The sequence below is a fragment of the Aythya ferina genome (genome assembly GCF_964211825.1).
Source record: "Aythya ferina genome assembly, chromosome: 12".
NCBI lineage: Eukaryota > Metazoa > Chordata > Aves > Anseriformes > Anatidae > Aythya > Aythya ferina.
Window position 1 is genome coordinate 16,012,602 of NC_140308.1, and position 25,976 is coordinate 16,038,577.

At 40.1% G+C, this 25,976-nt stretch overlaps 1 protein-coding gene and 1 long non-coding RNA gene across 2 annotated transcripts; one reads left to right on the top strand and one right to left on the bottom strand.

Annotated features, from left to right (window-relative positions):
• Window positions 1–598: 598 nt before the first annotated feature.
• RBL2 (RB transcriptional corepressor like 2) lies at window positions 599–22,680 on the bottom strand. Its single transcript, XM_084533063.1, has 22 exons — window positions 22,426–22,680; window positions 22,168–22,298; window positions 20,714–20,914; window positions 19,223–19,287; window positions 14,431–14,559; window positions 13,697–13,857; window positions 13,530–13,594; window positions 12,641–12,827; window positions 11,556–11,722; window positions 10,761–10,870; window positions 9,681–9,784; window positions 9,187–9,324; window positions 8,491–8,655; window positions 8,124–8,235; window positions 7,277–7,549; window positions 6,533–6,807; window positions 5,815–5,991; window positions 5,581–5,652; window positions 5,081–5,195; window positions 3,838–4,040; window positions 3,243–3,407; window positions 599–2,547 (listed from the first exon to the last, which is right to left on the bottom strand). Exons 1-22 carry the CDS (start codon window positions 22,663–22,665, stop codon window positions 2,377–2,379), a joined length of 3,426 nt encoding a protein of 1,141 aa, XP_084389189.1. The 5' UTR covers window positions 22,666–22,680; the 3' UTR covers window positions 599–2,376.
• LOC311443135 lies at window positions 5,998–7,100 on the top strand. The gene is made up of 2 exons (XR_014697088.1): window positions 5,998–6,386; window positions 6,475–7,100. It is a non-coding gene; the product is annotated as an uncharacterized lncRNA (long non-coding RNA).
• Window positions 22,681–25,976: the final 3,296 nt, after the last annotated feature.

Consider the following 25,976-nt stretch of genomic DNA (forward strand, 5'->3'; position numbering starts at 1 on the left):
ATTATGAATCGCCCCCTAACTGAGCTCAGATATGAGTGCAGAGGCTAGTGTTTATGAGAAGATTTCTGCTTTCCTTGGGCTAAAATGTGTTCTGTTACGTTACAAGCGCCTGAAAGGAGGCAGCCCCAGCTTGCTGTCGTTCTGGGGTCCTCTTCTCGCACGGAGCTCCTGTCCTGCCACCGCTGCCTCCACCAGGAAGAGGAATGCGGCCACCACCAGCCCATGCGGCCACCAGCAGCCCATGACTGCTCGCAGCGACACCCAGGTAAGGCAGGGCTGGGCCCTCCCCTCCTGCAGGCACCAAGTTACAACAGAGCAACGTGAGGAAACTCAACAGACAGTGACTAAACTGGGGCAAAGGTAAAGCCTTTTCGCTTTGTGTGACCAGTAAGCGCAATTTTTTGGTATTATTTGAAACTCTTAATTACAGTGTTTGTTTGTCCAGAGTTCTTCTTGAAGCACATCACGTACCTTACAGCTCTCAGCTGTGTCACTGTTCTGGTATTTTCTTTATGTGCCAACTGGTCAAACCTAGCCTTTGGGAGACACGTGCTATTTTTGGCTTTGCACATAAGAAGCTTTTTTCACATGAGCAGTATTGTGAGTTTATAAATTCTTTATTGAAAAATACACTTGCAATATTTTCATACAAAGTATTGTAAATGGTACGAAGTAACAAGAATTGTCTGACAACTTCATAAATATTTTTACAGAAACATCTACACAGCTGCTTGACTTCAGCCTTCGTTACACAGGTAAGAATGAAAGATGCTTCTATTTTACCTTAATTGAAATTACTGTGAAATTAAGTCCTAAACTTTCCCATTATTCAAAGGAGCAGGAATGCGTGAAAACATCAAGCTTTTAATTGTTTCATTATAAAAACTTACAGAATCAGTGTGTGCTAAATTTTACATTGAACAGCAACACTGTCCCCAGTTGTCAGTGAAAATGAGTACATGGCTATAGTATAGCGCACCAGGTATTAGGAAAGGACTTAATTCTAAAATACCAAGCTTGTTGGTATTCTTATTTTAAATGAAACAATTAGTCGGTCTAATTGATACATGCAGCGCTTGCTGATCCTATTAGTAGGGGAGGGATTTCTCTCCCAGGCAGCCTGATTTTTGTCCATAAAAAAAAAAAAAAAAAAAATCACAACCACTCTGGCCTTTAAAATCAAACAACAACAAAAAGCTAAGTATACATTTTTAAGAGGTTGAGGCTACCTGCCTCCTGAATAAGTGAGATGGCCAGTTCCTGACTCTCAAAAAGAGCAATCTGCAGAAACATTGCTTTTTTCAAGGAACTTTATATGCTTGTAAACATCCCTAGCTTCCTGCATTCATTACTGCATGCACATTAAGTTAAAATTAGTTAATGCCATTTGCTGAAGAGGGGAGCTATAGGATGTCAATTTGAAAATAAATACAAAAGTCAAATTGCTTCAATAAAGAAAAATATCTGAAGTCAGCCTTTTAAAAAAAAATATTCACATTTAGAAAGTGCCGTTGCAAATATACAGCAAAACTAATCTGCCTTAAAAATGATGCTTCACAGCCCTATCAAAAGTGCCACCTTTTGAACAAGAGTTCACTTTAAAACATTGCACAGCTAAAAACAATGCATAACAAAATCAGCTATTTTTATACAAGGTGCCCAAACATTAAAGCAAAATAATGTGATCGTTTTCAGGGGCACACAGAACATCCCGAATATAAAAGTATCCACTCACATAGGATTTTTTTTTTTTTTTTTTTTTGAGCCCTGAATTAAGCTATCTTCCTTTTCCAAGGGGAACAACTGGACTTTCCTAGAAAATCACGTAAGTCATTATTTCTGTGGAGGTCATTAATGTTATAAAGAAAAAAAGGCCCCCTTGAATATGAGCATCTTGGCACAGAGCTCCCATGTCTGATACATACATAACTTCCTCGTCCAAAGCTGCAAAGGTAAAGCACTGACAAAAACAGTGTAAGTAGACTGGTTAGAGCAAATGGATTTAAATACCTGTTGCAAGGTAAGAAAGCTGTATTAGGGATGCATCCTCCAAGCAATAAAAAGCTTTTTAACTGCTTTCTCAAGCCAGAGCCTGAAGACAGCTCCCTTGCCTTATAATTAGCTTAATGATGGGGCAAGTTTGAGTTGCAGTTTGAAATGCATCCTCGGTGTCCCAGGCATCGTAGGAGACGCCTCCTGCTGCTTCCTGCCATGTCCCAAGGCTCAGCACAGTCTGGCAGGAGGCAGGCATAAGGTGGAAAGACAACAAAAGACGACTGCCTGGTGTTTGCAAGGCTCGGTGAACCCATGCAATGTGTGAAGCTACCTGGCTCCGTGCAGCAGGAGAGAGGGAATTCCTGTGCTGGACCACTGACCTCAGTGAGAGCCCCTGTCATTTGCCACATCCTGTAGTCGCCTTAGCAGAGCAGTGTGATTTTCCTGACAGATCCGCTTAGCTGGTGCTTCAGCACCATCTTCTAAGAGAATGCCTCTCTTCTTCGTTGGAGTTTCTCCTGTTTTAATCATGCTGTTAATTTCCTTTAGCCTCTGGGGAGAAGCATGGAAAAAAAAGGCAGAATTATCTCTCTGTATTGTGGCTACCAAAAAAGTGAAGTATTGTTAATTCCTTTACTGTGATCTTACACGTGCCTTATTTCTAGCAATTATACAACGTGCTTGCTGTAACAAACTAACCCTGTGGTTAGGACTTATCTCACACCACAGATGCAGCAGTTCTGATCCTGAATGAAGATGCTTCCTGAGGAAGGTTTCTACTCCATTCTTGGTGACCAGAGATCACAGGATATATTCAGCCTGTTTTGAATTCACTTGGTAAGTCTGTCCACATTGAGATGTTTCTCCTCTACTAAGCAGTTAAGAGGGTATGACCATACTTAGTGTTCTACTCCTCCAAGTGTCTTCATGCCAAATCATCCCTCCTGTTACCTGAAAGCAAATGGCACCATGGCCATGCCTCTTGAGTCTTCCGTGTGTGCCATTGCAAAGGGTAAGTTTTCCAAGTACACAAGCAACTTGGACACCTAATTGCTTTATAGCTTCTGAGATATGTGAACTGTCAATTAGATATGTGAATTGTCAATTTGGAGAGCGTTAGGTGACAAAGTACACCTTGAACAATGCAAACAGAAAGATGTGTTGTACAACTTTCTCTAGTTGCACTACCAAAAAGAAAAGGTAGAAGTAAAGCTTTGTAAAATCAAACTAAAGCGCTTTCGTCTTACCTTAGATGGGCTGCTGCTGAAATAATAGAATATTTTCTCTCGAGGGGAGAGAGTAGGCTCATTTTTGTGTGGCGAGATGTATACTGGGTGATTCTGGGACAGCTGTATTCTGCGAGGGGAGACGATTCTTACAAACGGGTAGGGCGAGAGCGGAGGAGAATCTGTCTGCTCAAGGGAAAAAGAAAAAGCATTCAGTACAAGCTGCCTACTCTCAGTAAGCTACCCACAGTAAGGCTTTTGTAAGTTGGTCACCTTAAGCATGGTTTAGATTTTTTTTCCAAACTTAAGTCATACCCTTGCCTATTTAGAATATGGGCAAGTTTGGTCATACTCCTAGGCCATACTAGTAATTTACTTATTTTAACTGTATCCGAGGCTGGTGGACGACATGGCTTGGTGTTGTGTATTTCATACATGATTAATTAACAGAAGTGCTTAATATTTCAGCACCAGAGTACGTCCTTGAACTGAAATTACTGTCACTAAAGAAAAGCCCTTGAATTTCCTTCCCTTAAAATGAGGTTAGCTGAGTGTATTTTACTGCATGTACAACAAAACAAGATCTATTTACTAATGAAAAGCAGAGTTAACTTACCCCATTTGAAGTATACTTCAGGGCAAACTCTTTAATCTGCTCAATATAGATGTTGTTATAGAATTGTATAAGGTCCCCTCGCTCCTCCTCCTCAGTGTCGCTGTTGGCACCGGTCAGCCGGGTCGGCGTAGGGGGAGCGCTGTTGGGGTGAGGTACAGGCAGGGTGCTGCTGGATCGCATCACGGGGCTGGAGTCTCTGCTAGCTGAGGAGACAAGAGCAAGCTCTGCCTTATTCAGTCACAGCTGCCTTGGGCAATTCAATCATTCCAATCCCAGACAGTCAGCTGCACACAAGAGCTGCATACCACATTGTGAAATTGCAGTATGGTGACCCTGAATTTAGTGTCGATAACAGAGATGGTGATTTTGTTGCCTTAGCATCCTTGCTTAAAAAAAGCAGTATGTTGTTCAAGATATACCTGCTGAGTATATGTACAGACACATGTGTTAAGCTCAGCTAAAACTCCATTTCTCAGGAATTTTGCTATAATTTCAACAGTAGCTTGCTCTAGTTGCCAGCTGGCACAATTTCAAATAAGGAATGTCAGTCTTTTGTCAGCCACTGGTAGGAATAGATGTCTTGGTAGTACTTCCTGCTGGTTTAATGTGGGAAGTTGCAAACAGTATGTACCTTTTTTGACAGAAAACATTAAGATCTATTTTTATACTGTCATCTATTAAGTAGCAGGTGGTAAGAATATACAGCAGTAGTTACCTGTTTTCCTGTGCAGAAGGTCATTTGAGGAAAATGTGTTAGTTCAAATGTCAAGGAAAGACTCATCTACACTTCAGAGACAACAGATCTACTAAAATAGATGCTGTGGGTGGCTGCTTTGTTCTTAGCTATGAAGCCAGACAGCTGCTGCTTCTCAGCTAAAATATTAAAAGAAACTGCTGCAGCTCCATGATGGTTGTAAGTAAATGAGGAGCTGAACAGGGGCCAGCACTGGTCTTCTCTGATTCACAAAGACGTGTTCCTTGGCGTACCAGCTCATTTCAGGAGTTCAAGCCGCCACTGTGGTAAACTGAAGCTAAGCTGTGCAGTGACTGATTCAAACAGGCCTGATTCAAATGTAGGATTGAGCTTGAGTTAGCAACTCATTAAAGGTGTGTTCTTAGGTGTACCCAAGTGTACCAAAGAAAGACCTGTTTGGTGTGGGGCAACACAAAATCCAACTTGTACTCCATGCATAATGTTTTGGAAGGGGGATTTAAAACACACATACAATTTGGAAACACTCACTTTTTTCTTTGTTTTTCTCTTTACTTCTGTCTGTAGGTGAGTTCTGCTGGCTGCTGTCGCTGCTGCCAGACTGTCGACGTCGTCTCCTGCCTTTTATCAGGACACTCCGATACACCTGCAGGGAAAAAGAGGAGCATAACACGGGAAGTAAGATTAAATGTGCAGTTACACAGTCAGGAAACAATATGCACGATAGAGCTGCTTTTTAGAAGACTTCTCTGTGGTATCAGATTGTTTCCTACAGGGGAAAATACAGACTCCTACGATGATTATCCACTAGGCACTGGTGCTGTAGCTTGTAAGTGAAATTATTTTCATCTATAGATATAATTCAGCATAAAAAGCTTTTGGTAGTGCAGGATTTTGACTCTGTCTTTAAGGAGAGTGCTCACAGACTGCATATATTTAACATTAAATCTTATTTTACTTTGAAAATCTCTACATTCCTAAAGGCATTTAATTAACTAGAAGCCACATCATTTAACATTAACTGTACTTACATGACTCTTGGCTTGTGGTTGTGTCCGATAGCAGCGCATAATGTTCTGAAATGATCTGTCTTCCTTAGTAACCTAAGGATAGACAAACAGACAAGATTAAAATTGTTCCTGTGTTCCTTTTTTTTCCCCATGATTTGTTTAGGGGTGGTTGTTTTTTCGGTAGGTTGTTTGAGGAATTTGTAGTCATAGCATATTAAGCCTTAAAAAAGCAGCAGGTGTTTTTATTCACCTTACCTTAGACATTACATAGATGGCACACATGAGCAGCTGATCCAAGTGTCTGTCCATCATTATTTCAGGGCAGTGCACCAAGGAATACTCAAAACAAGTCCAGATCTTTTTCCGCAGCTCATCAGATATATCGAGTTTGACACAGAGGTCCCGTAGACGAACACTAGCTAAATGATACACCTGTTGACATTGAGACTGTGCTTAGGAGCACATTAATACTGCTTTTCTCATCCAAGCTAAAGCACAGTTCAGGCTTGTACAGCCTGTAGAACTTGTGCAAATGGTAAGTCAAAAGAAGAATAACTAAATTTAACTTTTGTGTTTACTGGTCTTGATGGTAAGAAAGCATTTGTTTGAAGCTTAAATTCTGGAATTATTTGGAGTGCAGGAACAGCACCACATAACCGCTGTATTGAACAAATAAGAACAACTCAAAGGTGAATCTCTTTCTTGTAAAGAGCCTTAAAGAAAATGGATACCTTTAAGCGGCTGCTGGCCACATCTGTTATCTACTCCAGAACTAGAGCAGTTACTCTACTCCCCTGCCAGTGCGAAATGGTCTGCATGCTCTTAAGGTATGTATCTGAGTAGACTTAAGGTATACATTAACTTTTAAACTGAATATTCTCTTACTATTATTAAAAATAAGTAAATATTTTTAAGCCCTAGAGGACCTACCGCAATACGAACTAAACAAAGAACAAATCTGACTGAAAAGTACCTTTCTAAAGAAGAGCGAAAGCGAGCCCATCTTCCGGGGCCTGGCAGACGCGGCAGTGGCAAGTTGCTGGGTTTGTCTTTGCTCTCCAGGAGAGATCTGCTGCACAGTTACCTGGCCTGGTAGCTGTAACGTTGCCCCAGTCATCTGAGTGTTCAGAGTACCAGCAAGAGTCTGGGCGCTGAGGGGCTGAATGGAGCCAGAGACAGCTTGAGGCTGGGTTCCTACATTTACCTGGACTGGGAAGAAAGTTATTCCCCCATTTTCATTGGCAATACCTGTAATTTAAGAAAAAGAGTCTGAAATGAGAGCAGGTTTTGGTGGTATGAATGGTATTTTGTTTGTTTTAATAATTAAGTAATTATTTTATTTGTTGCTTATAATATATAGCGTATTATAGATAGGAAATTGTTTCATCAAAATGCTTTGGAATTCTTATCATAAGAAGACAGGAATATAATGGAATTGAACTAATTTTTAATAATAATGCTACTTTCTTGCCCTGCTAGTCAAGGAAGGAATGGTTATTGAAATATCTAAGTTCAATAAACAGCTGCTGGCAGTCAGAAGATCTTTGTGCTGTCAGTGTTCTGCCTCTAAATTCATATCCCCTATGCATATGATTTTCCCCAATTATTAATTCTTAAACCTGCTCTTTCACCACTGGCATGCTGTTCTCCCTAATGTACTCGTCTGTGTACAAATACTCTGAGAACCAGCCTAATCCTACTGTTGCTTTTCCCTTACCTTGTACAGGTATTGTAACGGTTTGCCCGTTATTGGCTGTTACAGTGGCAGTTGCCACTGTGACCAGCGTCTGGCCAGGCACAGGAGTTACGGACATGGCTTCGGGATTCATGTTCTGCACAGGCACCGTATTTACCACGGGCTGCTGGGGAACTCTTACTGGAGTTCCATTGTCAGAGGTATTATCGTTATCAACAAACAGTCTTCTCCTGGTGGGATTGGCTGTAGGAGAACTGTATCTGTCATACAGGGTCGTGGGAGAAGATGAGAGGCCTGAAGATTTTAAAAAAATATATATATTTATATATATATACACATTTAATTCTTGTATAATCTCTTATTATACAAATACATGAAAGAAATCTATTAAGAACCAAAATTCTTCTGGAATCATTTTTTAAAAGTTGTCTATGTTTATGGCTTACAAATCACTGTTACAGATGACTTGATCTCACATAATGCAGTGTTCAATGTTTTTCTAAACTAACAGGCTTCACAGAAGTAAATATATAGCAGAGCTTCTATTCTGGTGTAACAATAAAACAAACCGTTTAGGGGCTACTGATTAGAATATATGTATTTATATATTTGTCTATACACATACATATAGACTCTTCATACACATAAAACCCTGAAACCACCCTAACGAAACACTATTTTGATTTGAAATAATGCATGTATCTTAAATATCAGACTTAACTACATGAGTTGCAATAGAAATACCATTTACAAGTTTTGCAACTAATCCTGCATTGCCGGAGTAGCTTCCTTCTGTAACACCATTTAGGTTTGTAAGCTAAAGATGTGGTCTAAGAACAATAACTGTGTTATGCTTTAAAAATCTCACCTTTTCCAAGTCCTCCACTTTCAGCACGAACCTCGTTTATTCGTCTTGGCGTCAGTGGAGAACCTACAACACTGTTCCCAGCAGATCTCTCAAAATACTGAGGTGGCATTACCTAAAATAATTGTGCTTTTATTAAAATGTCTCTATCACAGATTCACTGCATAACAAGTTTTTAAAAGCTTCTAACCTAAGACAGTTGAATGGCAAAGTATACAGAAGAAAATGAAACACTGAAGAGCACTGAAAAACTACTCCAAGTCTAACTTAAAACCAGTGTAACAATTGTACAGGATGTCATGTCCACTCTCAATTATTCTGTCTGAGTAGGAAAACTATGTGAAGCTATGTAATGTAAAGAAGTGCTTACCTCTTCACAACTAGGAACTTTGTTTTCATTATCTCTGATTCTGTCCCACAATATGGATTCCTGCTTCCATGCCATGCTTTCCAGGATCTGTTCTTCAATATGATTAAGGTGTTTTACTACTTCCCGGCAGAGGCCATCTTCTGCTCTAATAAAAACCTCGATTACCTGTAAAGCAAAGAATTATGAACTCCACATAATGCTAAATAAACAGTGAGTGATAAGTGTAATATACTTGTTTTCATGTGTTTCTTCTTACAGAAAGATCTAATTCCTAATTTTCAGGGAAGAGACTAGTAGAAGTATCAGGCTGCATCACTGTGGGTCAATCAGCTGTTGTCCTGCTGGTTTATCAGAAGAGAGGTATTGGTATTTTTCTAAACAAACAATAAAAGATGTCACGCACTGGTTCAGAACAGCTCATTAGCTGGTTCAAGATGAAATGATAATCTGTTAGTTACTATTTGGGTACGCTGCTCCTGGGTGAAACTGAGAAACAGTATTTTGATTTTTAAATGCCCAAGCTACACCCCAGAATGACAGCCAGCTATAAAAAAAAAAAGTCTTTCACCACAAAAAGGGTAAAAATTGAGAATGAAGAGTCAAAGTACAAATTAACATCTAGGTGAGGAGATTACTTAATACAAGGCAAGAGTATGCATGACTTGATCAGCATTTTTTAACTGTTAAACGCTTTACCTTATAAAAATGATAAACTGGAATGTCAAATATTTCAATGATGAAGGGGAAGTTTCCAGGTGGCTTATAGGTAAAGGTAATGATCTCAAGGCAACACGCCAGCAGGGACCGGTGAAACACATCTTGCTCCAGTATTGCCTGCAAGAGAATTGCAAGTTTTAGTGCTTAATTTACAGTGCAACAGAACAGTAAAATGCTTTCTATTCCGTCTCAACAGCAAGAGTATCAGGCGTTTAAAAAAATACCTGCATGTGTACGTGGCAGAACATAATCCAAAATGAGACATCTTTTACTCTTTAAAAATGTTACATATCCTTTGTGTTTGCAAACACAAATGGTTTTTTGTACAGTTTTTCTTTAATTCAGGTACACTTTCAGGCTACTTTTCAGAAATTTACCCTCATTTAAAAAAGAAGTTTGTCATGCTCTACAACTGATTTCCTTATTGCATATCCAACTTTAAAATGAGGCACGATATGATTAGTTTTCCTTACAGATAAGTCAGTGTCTCCCAGTCTCCTCCTCTCTTGCTCAATAACTGACTCCAAAACCTTGTAGTACAGTACCTCAGCACGACGAAAATGCTTACTGGCCACATCTGCAGGAATTTTAAATAGAAATATCATGAAACACAATTCAAAAATCTTGATTTGTTTTATCTCTATAGCTTAAGACAATTTACTTGGATTTCTGTGCGGCAGGGGCTGCAATACTTGCAGAACTAAATCGGACTAACGTTAAAAACTTAACACTAACTGTGGTATCTCTTCCCTATCCTGCATAGATTTGTGGTTGCAGAACAGAACAACTTACGACTGAACCTACAATTTGGTAAAAACACCATGTACAAGAACCAAGTACACCATGTACATGGTGTATAATACACCATGTATTCTAGCAGTTATATATTGCTATAATATAATGCACATATTTCAAATTCAGAAAATACAGTTTGGAAATGATCTATATGGATCCAACTTGCACTGTGCAACAGAAAACACTGAAGCAGCTGTGGTGACAGGAACAGACACAAAGAGCATCTTCATAATTTCCAATCTGTCTTTGCTTACTTCACAAATCTTGACAGCTTTGCAAACAATACTTTGTGTTTATACTAGTACAGATATTAATTAAAATCTTGCTAACTAAACCTTGTATTTAAGCCAAATTTGCTGTAGGAATTTTGAAGAATATAATGAGTCAGGTTTTTCATTACTATTACAAAAACCCATGCTTGAGATGAAAAGTAGTACCCTCTCACAATGGGGCTTGGAACTAGATGATCTTTAAGGTCCCTTCCAACACAAGGCATTCTACCCTTGAGAGTGCTTTTTCTTTCCCTTCTGCAGAACTTGTAAGTATCAAATTCCAATGATTTAAGCCAAGTTTAATTATGAAAGTTTATACAGGGTTGAATGTTGCCATGTCTTAAGAATACCAGGAAAAGACAGAAGTAATAGAAAAAATATTCTTGTGCTAAAGCAGAGCCTCTATAAAAACACAGTTTACTTAAAAGGGATAAGCATTTTTAAATACATGAATAGAGATTAAAGTGCAACTGAAATGTTTCCTACCTTTAGAAAAATTACTGAATTCTCCTTCAGACTGCATACTCTGGCAATAGAGTTCACACATTTCTTTTACTCTATTTGCAATAGATTGAGAAGGATCTCTGGAACATGCCCTGAAAATACAAATTAAATTTTCAAAGTCCTATTCCTACTAAGACCAAAAAAAAAAAAAAAAAAACCAAAACAAAACCAAAATCTACCATTTGGATAATATGATTAAAGCATAAAGCTGGAAATATCTCAGACAGCACTGCAAATACATGCATATGTGTGTAGCTGTAAAACACCCACAGCATAGTAATATTATTGTGCATATTGCAGTAAATATGCACATCTTTTCATCATAAGGGTTTAATACTTAAACAGCATTTTCCACATGATATAAAAAGTGGGTTAAAATACATAGTACCTAAGGTAAAAATTTATCTGCATGGAGAAAAAAATATTTTTAATTCCGACAGTATGAAGTGACTTGCTAGGTAGTGAGGTTTGCTAAGTAAGAAGAAAAGTCTTGAAGAAAATCTATTAGCAGTTTGCTGTTCAAGAAGCTCAGAAAGTTGGGTTTAAAATATTGTGTTTTCTCACAGCTGTCAATCTCAAGGACAAAAGGCAGAGAAATAAAGAAAAGAGTGTTTCGAAAGCTTAGTATCCCTCTGGCTCTTACATTACTACAGAACCTTTCATGATTTTGCATTTTTAAATTACACTATCTCACGATAACATTTGTTATTATAACCCTACGTTTTAAACTTTTTTTTTTGGTTATCAAACATCATATAACATAAACATCAAACTTACCTGAATATTTGCTCCAGATTTTCGCTGGGGGCATTTTTCAGCCCAGCCAGCATGGTGTGAAGGCGGCTCAAGCTGTATGTTGCTATGGAAACAGGCGTCACATACGGGTTGCTCTCTTTAATGTACTTGCGGCCGGTAAGTGGGGTTGTAATCCTCAGGGATTTGGACTAAAAAGACAGAAAATAAGCACACAACTGTCCAGTGTTACAAAATTCTGAGCTTACAACCTAGAAGTGTCAGTCTCTAGAATTCTTTCTTAACTTGTTACAATACATGTCTGGGGAAAAAGACAAGGAATCAAACAGCCCAAATGAGTTATGTCTCAGATAGTCACCAGCAACGACTTCCCTCTGTCACCTGGATCTTGGTATCAAATGCTGGTGGGCGAATGCACGAACAGAGACATTCAGTGACCTCACACTGAAATACAGATACTGGAGTGAAGCACAAAAGAGGCCTAACTAAAAAATGTCAGCAGTCCCCTCCCATCCTCTGAGTACCAAAGGCAGCAGAAGCTTGTAGGGAAACTGTACTGAGCCAGGGTTTCCTGTCAGCAAGTGTGACTCTTAGATAAAAAAAGAAGTCCTCCTGAATGTAGCATAAACAATTAGCACTTCCATTCTGTTGCAGAAAGTATTTTTTTTATTATTATTTTTGTCCTCCTGAATGTTGAAAGCCATCAACCAACTGTCACGCTGGAAAAAGATCACATTTCAGCGCTCCAGCCTGCGTTACCCTTTTGTACTCTCTGATCTAACTGTACTGATAGAGCTCACATCCTTCCGTTGCCTGCCTCATATCCCTTCTCCTTTAAGATATTTTTCCATCTTCAAGAACATTTTGGTGTTCTGTAATCACAGGTAAATATGTCTGCTTTCTGCATGGAGAAATATTGCCCCAAAACCCTCACAAAATTACACAATACATCTAAGCAGTTGCAAAATGTAACTCAATTATGCTGTGTGCACTCCCAGAACAGCTTCTCCAATAAAGATGGTAATTTTTTTTTAGCATCTGCTACAACCAGATGCAGACTAACTCAATGTCTTCTCCATAAAAACAGCAAGAGACCATGTCAGACTCACCCTGTCAAAGTGTTGCTGCAGATTATGCTTCACTTGCACTCGTTCGGCTGTTTCCATTCCTGAAGTTGTATTTAAGCACCTTGTGAGAGTTCCTATTTCTTCATCTGCATCCTCCCCAAGAAAGATTCGCTCATCCAGATTTCCTACTGACAAGACGTACTCCTCATAGGCCTTGTTGATGGCTTTGCTACAACAGAAAGGAAAAGACAAACATATAACCCCTTTATTTAGTGCTTTGTTTACCTCTTTAGTGAATAAGCACACTTCTGGCCTGTCAGAAGTCTACCTCAGACTACCTTGACCATTTAAAACCAACAATATCTAAAACACAACAGCGGCAAGAACATTATTTTTCCATGATATCTGCTGGCTTGCCATTTGGTATGACCATGGGAGGAACATAATACTGAGAGCTGGTGTTTGGCTGGAAACTCCTCCAACCTTACTCATCACAGCACCATAACCTGCAGCTGCCATTTTCATACCATTTAAAAGAAAAGAGTAAGTCCTACTCATAGCATCTCTAGGTTTAAAAAGGAATAAACACCAAACCTGATTTTTCCCTCAGGCTTGAGCCCCACTCAGTGTGCCACCACAGCTTTTTCTTCCCAACATTTACAATTATGTACAAAAAAATCAAGGACACAAAGAAACCAGAATAAAAGCAGACATTAAGTAACGCTATAGTAAGGAATCATTCCTCTTATGCCTCAGGCCATACCACCTCAAAGAAAAGGAACTGAAACACAATTCAATGTAATACATAGACAGAAATATGCAAATCAACCAGCTAGCATTAATGCTAAGGCACAAGAGTAACGCAAGTGCGATTGTGTTACAATTCAAGGGGATACAAACACAATCCAAACCACAAATAAAGTTGACTCACAAGCTATCGCCAAAGTTTCCAGGATCTAGAAATCCAGTCAGATTCTCCTCTTTTCCTTTTAAAAGCTGTAAGAGAGTTAAGAGCAAAGGATGGACATTTCAGTTCTTAAAGTCCTGAAGATAATGACTAAGGAGAATTTTTTCTGCATCAGAAATGTATTGACCAACCTTTTTGTCAAAAAGTTTCCGAATGTATGGCTTCCAAAAATGTTCCTTTATGCCTTTTGCTTCTAAAACTAATCCATAATGTAATGAACACAGTTCTTCAATGATGCAGGGAGGATCAGATGACACTTTATAATCCTTACTGTGAAAGTCTTCAGGTAGACCTACAATTAAGAACAGTGTATTATTTGATCCTGCAAATTCGTACCCTGTATTCTTACTAAACTAAAATTATGTGCTGCGTGGTCCCAGGTAGTGTGAAATTAAAATGGTAAACTAATCAGTTCCCTTGAAAGAATAACTAATTGTACAGTGCCCACTCAATGTAAACAATCAAGGTGCCAGCCTTGTTTTTGGGCAGTGGAGCTTTCCAAACAGCTGCCTCCTGAAAGCCCTCTGGTCTGACTGTGTCCAACAACGACCTTGTCATTATGAACCCTTTCACTGATGTTAACGTGTCATTAACAGAAGTGTTTAGATTGGAAACTCCTTCAGTGGTATTTCCATAGTATACTAAGTTCTTGACTTAATGTACTATTTACAGAATTCAGTAGTCTGTTATCACAGATGACATTAGTAGGAATACAACTGTGTGGCCAGACAGAGACAATAATAATTCCCCCATATTTCATATGAGTATTACTCAATTTATTCTGTACTATGTATGTTCATGCTCATTTCAGCAGCTTAAGAAATTCCTGCAGACTTCGGATAAAGACTTTTTTTTTCCAACGTACCTTTAAAATTAGGATTCAGGAGTTCTTTACGGTTTGGACACTGCAGAGCATTTCCATATACTAGATCCAAAGCACATAACAAGAGATGGTAGGAATTGACCAAGTCATCACTGATCATCGGAAAATTACCTTCAATTTCAGAAAGACACATGAAATTAGTTAAAATTAATTAGCACAAACTTAAAATTATTTTACAAAAAAATACTGAGATTTGTATTGCAATCAATAATGGAATCTTTGAAGCACATATTTGGGTGACTAAGATTGGAAATATCTAGATAGAAATAGAGGGAGTAAAACGGACACACACTAGCATATAGCAAATATAATGATAAATACATTTTCAGGAACAGCAGCAATCATACAGGAACTCAAATACATTGTGCTGTTTTGAAAACAAACCTTATGGAGATACTGCTAAGCATACTGCAGGCTCCCTCTTTCGCAGTAACCTGATCAATCAGTACCTAAGTAACCTGAAGCAGCATGAACTAATGTAAACTGCCCTAAGGACAAAACTTTGTTACCCTAACTCTGGGAACACAAGCCTCAGTGCCTGGCAGTGTTACTTCTTCAACAGTCTTCCTCCACCTCTCTGAGGCGGAATGTTGTTCTGAAGTCGTGTAAGGGGAAGAATGGGTTTTGACTGAGACTATCCTTTTCCCCAATTTTGCATTGCTATGGAATGTTGCAAAAAACTTTAACTTCTGCTAGGATAGAGTCAAGTGTTCAGATGTCCTGGGAACAGCAGCCCCCCACCCGTCCAACAGCCCCCCATTCCTCAAAACAAATCTAATTCTGTTAGGGGCATGCTCATTACAAACATACATTGAACTTTATTTCTATTATGCTTTACAAAAGTCTAGCTTTACAAATGTGCATCTTTAATCTGGTTTACAATGCACTTTTCTTTTATATACCTCTAATATAATTTTTGTTCATCATCTTTCTTTAGAAAAGAATACTTATATTCTTTTATCACCTTTCACAGAGGTTATATTCAGATTCCTAACTCTTTACTAAACTCATTTAGTTTTATGATATTCCTTGAGAGGAATGGTCAGAGCTAAAAACAGTTCTAAAATCAACTGTGCTGTTAATTCATATCATAAATCACAGTTCCATGAAATTATATATACAGCATGATTTTCTATCATTTTTTCAATATTATTAAGTCTTTTACTCTTTTTTTCAGGTAAGGTCCTAACCAGTTAGCTGAATCCACAATGAAAAACAGGGGCAGCTCCCAAAAGAGATCTACCATATAGTAATAAACTCATGTAGGACACATCAAAATAGATATATGATTAAAGCATTTTCCTACACATATTGTCACTCTTCTACCAGTAACGTACCAGTTTGTTCAAATTTATATCCAGTTTTCTGATTCTATGTTTGATAAAAATATTTTGAATGTAGATAATTGGAACTATTTAAAATAATAAAGTCTACATGAAATCTGTGTTAACTGTACACTTTCATCAGAGTTATTTCCAAATCATGAACACGTTCACAAGAAAGAAATCAAACTCCTAAATATAAAAGCAAAATTTTAATCAGTATCTTAAAGTAACTTTCATGACAGGATCAATTTCAGAAGCATAAAGTCTAGCATGGCAATAGCTACTGCCAGTAGTCAAAAATAAATCTAATTTTACGTTACCAGTATGTTCATACAAGTGATTTGTTAAATCAGTGACATTTCAGATAATAATTCACCACTCTCTTTCACAGCTGTCCTGGTTTTAGCTAGGATAGAGTTAATTTTCCTCCTAGTAGCTGGTAGGGTGCTATGTTTTGGATTAGGATGAGAAGAGTGCTGATAACATGCTGATGTTTTAATTGTTGCAGAGCAGTGCTTACACTCCGGAAGACTTTCCAGCTCCTCTCTCTGTCCTGCCAGCAGGCAGGCTGGGGGTGCAGCAGGAGCTGGGAGGGGACAGACCCAGGACAGCTGACCCAAACTGGCCAAAGGGGTATTCCGTACCATATTGCATCCTGCTGAGCAAGGGTGGCTAGCTGGGGTGGGGAAGCCGGCTGCTCGGGGTTAGGCTGGGAATCGGTCAGTGGGTGGTGAGCAACTGCATTGTGCATCACTTGTTTCATACACATTATTAGTAGTAGTACTATTATTATTATTTTATTATTATTTTCCTCTCTTAATAAAAAGTCTCTACCTCAACCCACAGGCTTAATTTTCCTGTTTCTTTCCCTCATCCCAGAGACAGGGGGGAGGTGAGCGAAGAGCTGTGTGGTGCGTAGCTGCCGGCCAGCTTAAACCACAACAACCAAGCATGAACTAATAAAATCTCAGTTATCTCAGTTATCTGAGATAAAATCTCGGTTATCTCGGTGCAGCAAAACAAGATCTTTTTTGAATTGACATTTTAAGTAAGTAAGTTATAGAGTTTAAAAATAAATTCTTAAAAATAGTAGGCGAGAACAGCACTATCGCTGAACAGTCAGTATCTTATGTGCAGCATGTACCGGAGGTGCGAGCAAGACCTGCACTTTGTGCACTGGTGGAACTGAACGCACCGATCTTGAGGCGTGCAGAAATATCACAGTGACAAGCCTCAACTTGCCGCTGCTGTGTGGTTGCCATGATAAGGGTTACTGCCAACCCTCAAAACACAATGAACAAAACTTAACAGGAATTTTTAATTCCTCAAATGGTAAACATTCAGTTTACATCTTTGTACTGCCGCACTTTAATAAAGTTACCACTAGTCACTTTGTAATTTCATAGTTCATCAATAGTGTAATTTTTTTTTTTTCAGCTTAACTGGCAGTGTTATCAGCACAATATTCCAGTCTACAAATTTACTCCACATGTCTGAAACTGCTCACCAGTGAGCACGTAGTTAACTGACGATGCAGCTACTCAAACATACCAACCAAGAATCCAGCAAGAACAAGACTCGTATTAGTCCCTTTGCGCTTTTGCCGCTCTACCCACAGAAGTGGGGTTTCCATAGCAAGGAAAAGAAAAACCTGAGATGTTTCAGACTGACCCACTTACTCTCTCAGCTGCCCAAGCGTGCTAACAAAGTGAAGTCCTGACTACTGGAAAGATGTACGGTACTGACTGCTCTTGTCTCAGGGGAGTGCACAGAGACATTTCATACTGCTTGAGAGCACTACTCTGGAGTGCAGGGAAATAAATAAATAAATAAAAGATGTAAAATAACACTGTGTTTCAAGGATGCAAGTAACATGCTTGTTTAGGAGAAATCTCTTTCCCTGAAACATGGAATTTGCACCCTATTGGAAAAGGCAGCTTCTACATCAGACACAGGTGTTTGGTACAGCACCCGTGCAATTCCACAGCCTTCCTGATCTTTGCGCAAAGAGATGATGATGATGGTCCAGTGATATTGCTGGTAACTCTTCCAAAAAGAGCTTGCTGACAACCCCCTGCTCTGTGGTACAGTGTAGCAGGAAAGGTTAATCTGTATTGGACAAAATGAGTGCCAGATAATTCAATACTGTAACAACCTACTCTGTCCTATCCTCAAAAGCAACCAATTAAGGAAATCACAGCACACTGCACAAACCTTAACACTATTCTACTTTTAAATTCAAAGCAAACACCCCACAATCTTTCTTTTCTCCCTTTCCTTGTAGAAATGAGACTACTAGCTTTTTTCAAGAAGTTGTCACGAAAAATATAAAAACTCTCTGGAAATTATTAATGGATAAGAATCTTCAAAAGTTCCCTCAATTCAGAGCATAAAGTTTGTTTTTTTTTGCCTAATACCAAGTGTCTGACTTATATGGAATTCCCAGAGAACTTTCACCCAAGCCATACCTGAAGTCCCAGGTAAGCAGAAACACTGTAACAACAACCAGATTTGATGAAAACAGACTATACGTTATATGATAACTGAACAATTTAAGGCTAAAATTTTGGGGAGCTTCACTATCCTTTGTGCAAAAGGATTTACTCCTGTTCCCTTCTATGGTCCATCAGTCATTATCAAGAAAAAAATGCTGCAATTCTCTGCTATTCATACTGGCTTTAAGGGTGCTTTTACAATAGCAAGTATACATACGTTGCAACAATTACACATACATTGCAATACACTGCATCTTCACTGCACCACTTCCATAGAAGCCTATTAACAGAGGATTTCCCCTTGTGTCTTTCAAAGGAATCTTTAAGGCAACCAGACAGTTGCATATACACTGTTATGTCCAAAAAGCAAGGGACAAATCACCCTTGTGTGAAAAACATATGCAGACCTACTTAGTAATGCACGTTATCATTTGATATAGTTACTGTGTGCACACTTTTTAAAAAGTGTGAGGGACAGGTTATCAGAAGAATTAGAACGCTATCTGTGATAACAGCATGAAAGTAATTACACCTAGAGTTTTATGATACATTCTTACTGCTTTACAGAAAAAAAAATCCATTAAATATTATAACCATTGTTGGAAATTTACGAGGAATTTAAATTATTCTTTATTCCTAGTGAATATATATCTATATTTCATATTAATTATAACCGTCTCTAAATACGAATTCACTAAAACTCTCAGCTAATTTTACCTTGCAATTACAGCTTAAATTGCCAAAACGTTGGAAACATCACAGCGATATTTCACATAAAAGCTACTGTTGACATACAGCTTACCTCAGAAGTGCAGTAAAACATACAGCTGGGGAAATTAAGACCAGATGAGCCCTTCTGCAAAAGGCCTGTAACTGCCCAATGTTTGGGGATTGATATGAGACAAAGACAACAAAGCCAGGTCTGCAGCGTTTAATCCCATTCAAATCTCTTACCTTTTGCATGAACAAAGAGCACCCAACAAAAGTGGAACACTTCGGTCACTGTGCACGGTTGTCGTCTTTTGGGGAAAAATAGAGCAAGACACAGAGTAAGCTCAGTGAATTGAGGCTGACAGAACATCACACAACAGTCAATCATTATGAAAGAAAATTAGGCTTTACCATGGAGTAGCCAAAGCCTTAACTATGCCCTCTCCCCCCAAACCAAACAAAACACACAAAAACCTGACAGAGGTAATAAAAAGGCTGCACGGTGCTTTACTGCAGACGCAACTGGAACCCTGGTCTCAGTCTGCACACAATGATTTGAATGTCACCATGGCAGTCCAACATGAATTGAGAGCTGGAGCTGAAATGCCTTCTTCAGGAGTATTCTAAGCGATATAACCACGTATACCTACGTGTTCTTGGAGGAATGCATTACGCAGAGTGTTGATGTTAACATACTGTTTGTTCACAAGTGTCACCTAAGTACATACTTAGGTAAAGCATTTTTGTATGTAACTTTACAGGGTATACAAAATACAGGGTAAATTAATTCAGGGTGAGGCCATATTCTCCATTTTTGCAGTTGTCTGGTCAGCCTTAAATAATTTATTTGGTTACATCAGGTTACATAAGGAATGTCAGAACTATGTATTTCACACAAAAATCAGAAGTATCATCTTCTGACTTGATTTTCAAAATTAGTTCATACCTCACCACCCAAGCTAGCCAACTAGCAGGGCTCCTCCTCTAACTGTAGAATTATACACACAGCATATTGTAGGTTCAACATTTTGTGTCATCTTAATACATCTCAATACATTTGTAACTCACTATTGGTTAGAAATAACAATAAGTTATTCTCACAAAAATTATAAAGGAAAAAAAGAAGAAAGCAAAGAAATTGATTTTTTCCTAACATTTACAGTTTATGTAGCACAAGCTGTGCTTAAGTGCTAGCATAAACCAATAAAATCTTGATAAGATCAAAATAACCAGAGAAGAAGGCTAGTGCATAACTTTACTGCTCTTATAATATCAACAGTGACAAAGAACCAAAGCTTCCACTATAAATTAAAACATGCAGAAGATCTGCCTCTATGGAGAAAACTACAGGAATTAATGTGAAGTGAAACAGACTGAGTCGTTCTGTGAGCTACTGAGGCTGTCGGACCATAAAATCAAATTCTTCCAGCCTTCCTCACCTTACAAATATCAGTACTTTCTTGCCTACGGGCTGTTTTTCATTTTTCATCTTTTTCCCTACCCCTAAATCACAGAAACTTAACAGCTTTGGGACTTCACGCATCCTGTCAGATCTGACAAGCTGGAAAAAAAGATTCTAAAACTTCGGGAAGCGAGGACAAACAGACCACCTCTGATATTGGAAAGAACTACTACAAAAACACAGTTAAAGCACATTTACAACCACCAAGCAATTTCAGGATATTGTTGTGACAGTGATGCTCAAAAGTCAGTCTGGAAATTACAGAAAGGTACCTCTGTTTTCTTCCTCTCTGTTGACGAGGTTGATCTTCTTGAGGATATCTGAAGATGTCCTGAAAAATGGGCTCATACTTCTTAAAAATTACTGCAGAAACTGTGAAGTTTCTCTCCAGTCTCTCGGTTCGTTCTCTGAACTGGGGGGGTAGATTTGCCATGTCTTCCCATTTTTTCATCTTGTTAAAAAACTCAATCAGGCTGAAAATATGGAACAGGTTAGATCTCGGAGGTTGTTGTGGTTTTGTTTTGTTTTCCCAGAAATATACCATACATTTTTATTTATTTACAACAAAAGAGCAATTGCTACTTTCCTAACTACTGATAAAATAGCAGTATTGCAAATATGACAGCTGTAGTGCAAAGTGTTCAGAGCCAGTCCTTCACCTATACACATGGACGGGCTTTTGGGTAGCTCGTGGCATGTTGTTGATACCCTCTGCTGATGACCCTGTTAATTACATGTTCAAGGTTCTTGGCTTTTCCTCACAAAGATACCATCAGCTCCAGCAGACAGCTTACTATAAAAGCATATTGCTGTCATTTTTTCTGAATAATCTGTCTAATTAAATAAAATAAAATCTGACCTCTACTGAACACTAAAAAGCTCTACAAAGTAGGAAAAAATACAGCGTACCACTTTTACATAGGTACATTTCAATTCATGAATTTGGCTTCCATTCACTTTCACTCCTTTTTCTAACCATGCTTTTTCAACGTTATTAGTCTTGCATAGTCCAAATCACAGGAACTTTTTGTCTGTATTCAGTTCCTTGAATGGCTAATTTGGAAAAAAACGCTTTTGAAGGAACTCTTCTGTATTGTTTAAACAAATAATAGTGCTCCAACAGTAAAGGACACAGGGAGAGAAAATGCATAATGAACAGTCATATAAGCTTTCTTTTTTTGCCAATCTACTAAATTGCTACAAAACAACCCCATTGCTGATAAATAACATCATTTGTTTCAGGAAGGTCTCCTTCATTACGCTATAGACAAAAACACTTGAGCAAAGTTTGTCAGAACCTGACATTGCTTTCGCATCGGAAAGCAAGAACAGATGAAAAGTGAAAGTCTTGACAAAAAGAAAAAAAAGTGAAAAGGTATTGATGTTGTCACAAGCAATGAAAACGGTTACTCTTGTGGGAAGCTCGCAATTCGTTCAGTGTTCAAAAAACTGCTCCTCACAGGTTGGTTTCTTCCCCTTTTGAGCAGAGGAAGTTAATCGCTAATTTTAAAAAGCAGCGTTCTTATGACACACTGATGACCCAAATGGAGCTGTCCTACTCGTGGGGCAACGAGCTCCAGCGCACAGTTTCCCGCTGTATAAGTTTGATCTGTGACAGCAGGAAGCAAGAATGACATCTATCATTTATCCACAGTTTCTAAGTTTTTCCAGCTGACAAGCGGCCCTTGAGACTTCGTGTTTTGCACCTGGCCAGAAGAAGAGTTACCTTTGCTCCGAGCAGCGCAAAATCCTGGTTAAGGACACGAAGTTTCCCTCCACCGTCCCCCTGCCCATGGTCGGGATCGCCTTTCGGCAAGCCACGTACAGGGCGCAGGCCAGCCAGTGCAGGTCGTTCCCCTGCCAAGCAAAAGGCGGCGGTGTAGCGGCTGTCAGGGGAAGGGAACCTGCCGAGGGCCGCGGGCGAGCACGGCCCGGGCCCGGCCCCCCCTCAGCCCCCTGAGGCGCCCCGCGGCCGCGGCCCCACCTCCAGCGTGTAGTTGCGCCTCATGCTCTGGAAGCTGAGCCAGGCCTCGGAGCGGGCTCTCTCGTCCATGTTGAGGCTGCTGCACAGCTCCTCGTAGCGCTGCCGCGTCTCGCCCTCCTCGGCCGGCGGGGACGGCCCGCGGGGCCCGCCGGGGGGGCAGGGGCAGGGCCCGGGGCCGCCGCCCCCCCCGGCCGCCGCCGCCGCCGCCCGTCCCTCGGGCTCCCCCCCGCCGCCCGCCATGCCGCGCCCCGGCGCTAGGGGGCAGCGCCGCCCCGCCCCGCCCCGCCCCGCGCACGCGCCGCCGCCCCTCAGCGCCGCCCGCTCCCGACGGGCCGCCGCCGCCACCAGCCCCGCCGCTCATTGGCTGGCGGCGAGGAGGGGCCGTGCGCAGGCGCGGTGGGGAGGGAGGGAGGGGGGGAATGGCTCCCGGCGGGCAGCGCGGGCCCTGTGGCGTCATCAGGCGGCGGCGCTGCCATGGCGCTGGGAGGGGCCCGGGGGGCGGCTCCGCGGGGGGGCGCTGGTAGTGAGGGCAGGGCGGTGCTGCCTATGGGGACCCTGCCCCTTTTCCAACGCCTTGAGGGAGAAAGGACTCCTCCACGATAAACAAGGGGAGCCCGCTGCATGCTGCCCTAGTTTCTGATGCAGCTGGGTTCTAAAATACGTGACTGAACTCGACGTTTCTCCCTTCTCTAGGAAACTCAAATCTTGTGTTGTTTTTCAGGTAGTGGTCAATTCACACAAGAACCCTTCAGCCATGGAAACCACCAATACCTTTTTCAGCCCAGAAGATGTGGCTTTATTTACGTGTTCCTCCATGCCCTCCCTCCCTCCTTATTCCCCCTCTCACAAAGCAGCAAGAAGGCTGAACATCACTAATGTCTGCAGTACACACTGTAAATGATTCAATAAAATATCATTCATCATGTCAATGGAGTAGTTCCCACTACGGGACTCGGTTCTTTATCTCCTGCTGTTTTAAGAATAAATTACAGAATTACAGCCCCCAGCATCAGCAATTTACGCAAATCTCTACTGGACCGTCCCCCACACCCTCACTCTGGGTCCCTGAGAAGGGCAGACCTTCTGACAATAAACCACTGTTATCAGTTTTCAGAAACTTGGCTTATGAACCTGTGATGAGACAGACTTGAATTAATTTTAGATGATACTCCTAGACCATGAAAGGCCTCCACGTCTAAGTATTTCCTTGTTTTGTTCCTCCTTCCGTCACAGTGGGGAGCTGCAGCTTCCGAGCTGAGCTCTTAGGGAGGTGGCACTCCTCTGGTACACAGCTGCACATCACAGAGCACAGAACAACTCGGACATCTGCAAAGTGGGGTTGGACAACGATGAGGGAAACAGCCTCATGTTTTTTCATCTCCTGGTGACTTGAATAAGAAACTATTTTTCCTGCAAAATGCAAGAAAGGGGTAGCAAATCTTGAGGCCAAACAACAATGGCAGTGATGCACAGGCTGTAGCTGTACTGACTCCACACAGTGAAGACTAACTCAAACTTCTGAAGAGTGGCTAACATTTACCTCCTGAGAAATTAGGGGGACCCCCAGACAAGGCAGGACAGATAACAAGCAAGGTCTGACGTCCCAACAAGGCAGGTCCAAGATGACAAACTCTCAGAAGTACTACCGCAGGGAGAAACATCAACAGAAGGCTTCCTTCCAGTATTCCCCCTGGGACTGTCCCAGCACAGCCAGTTCTCCTGCTACGTCTAATGTCTTTTTGTCAGTGTGCAGAATGTTAGCAGGAGTCTTCCAGCATTTGATGTTTTACAAAAGCAAGTCTCAGTGAACGAAGACCAATGATTACGTGAAAATTTTCAGCTTCCGTTTGAAAAGGACAACGTGCTCCCCTCACAACTCTCATACGCTCATAACGAAAAAACAGAAATTACAACTTATTTAGGTTATAACTGCTGACGCATTGAAAAAACAAAGCAGTCTATGTACACTTTTTCTAGAACCAGGATTTAGAAGGCCTCCCTTAGAGCGGCAAAAAGCTGAACTGTAGACAAGCCACTTGATTTACTTGAGAGGTGTGTTAGATCAAACAACATGAAGCAGAGTTGCTGACAAGTTACCACGTCAAAAGCTGTTCTGAGAACTGAAACAAGCTTGACGACATGCTCTAGGTTTTGGTGAGCACTGGTGAAAGATTCTGACCCCAAATCTGACATCCAGTTCCCATGTATTTTCCAAACCAGCCTGCCTTACATGCAGAAGTGACAGAAGAAGGGGGTAGGCACAAGAGACATTACCTGGAACAGTACTAGCTGCACCAGTGCAATTATTCTCCTCTGCAAATCCCAGCATGACCCCAACACCCTGCAAACATACAGATGTGAAATTTGAAGTGTTCATCAACTGCAGCAGTGCAAATCCCACATTACACTGACACAGTTTGCTTATGTTAAGATATGGGTATAGTAGAACTAGGTCGGAAACTGTTTACACAGATAAATGGGTATATAAAAATACTAAACAACACATTGAGAGCAATATACTTGGACAAAATATAACAAAAAGGACAGGAATTTGTCTGGGATGGCCTGTTAACAGCCTTATAGCTCAAATCAATGTATCCAGATGGGTTTTCAAAAAAACTTGAGCACAAGAAATTAAATACTGTTCCTCCATCCTCTGTTCCTTGGAAATCTCATTGAAGATAGATCTATTCATATTTTACTTTACAGACTAAGATGACTGAATTACAAGTTTACAGGATTATGAATATGCATTATTTTTTATTTACTCAAGTCTGTGACAGTTCTCTAATTGGCCTGTTAGAAATAAATGAAAAAATATTATTAGGGTTTCTGCAGAACTTTAAAGGAGAAAAGAAATGGATGAGAACATGAGAGCAAAGCACATACACATTTTTATCACCTGTGTAGACAGTTGAAAAAGTAGAAGCTTAGAAAGGATACATGTGATCTAGAGACAAAATTCAGAGTGGAATAAATAAGAAGGATACCACAATTCAAGTTCAGTGACACATTAAAAACAAGAAGGCACTTGACAACCAGGAGACAATCTGTGTTCCGAAGAAGTGTCTGTACTCTGTAGGAAAAAAATGAAAAATAGTTAAGTGCTGTGTACAAAATTAAAATATATGGTAAATACATAAAGGAGTAATGCAGGGTTTTGAAAAGCAAGATTCAGAAAGGTAGTCCACTCCCAACACGCTGACCCAGGAACATTAGATGCGTTCTCATTTCTAACCAGAACCTAGACTACGTACTCCTTCCACAGCAACTCAAGGGCTGCAACAGCAGCCCATTTTGCTTGTAAGACAACAGAATATAGGAAATGGATTCAAACCAATCCCCAGAAAAAATATACAAAAGTAAAATATTTCTGTCTGTTGAAAAAAAACCACAAAACACAACACACATCCTAAGCTTGATTTTTTTTTTTAAGGCCTTAAGAGTAATTTCAGTTTCATCTATAACGCTGAGACTTACCTTTTGCTGCTCTGAGATGCACGTTTAATCATTACACAGCATTATTTTCATATATTGAGGCTGACATCATG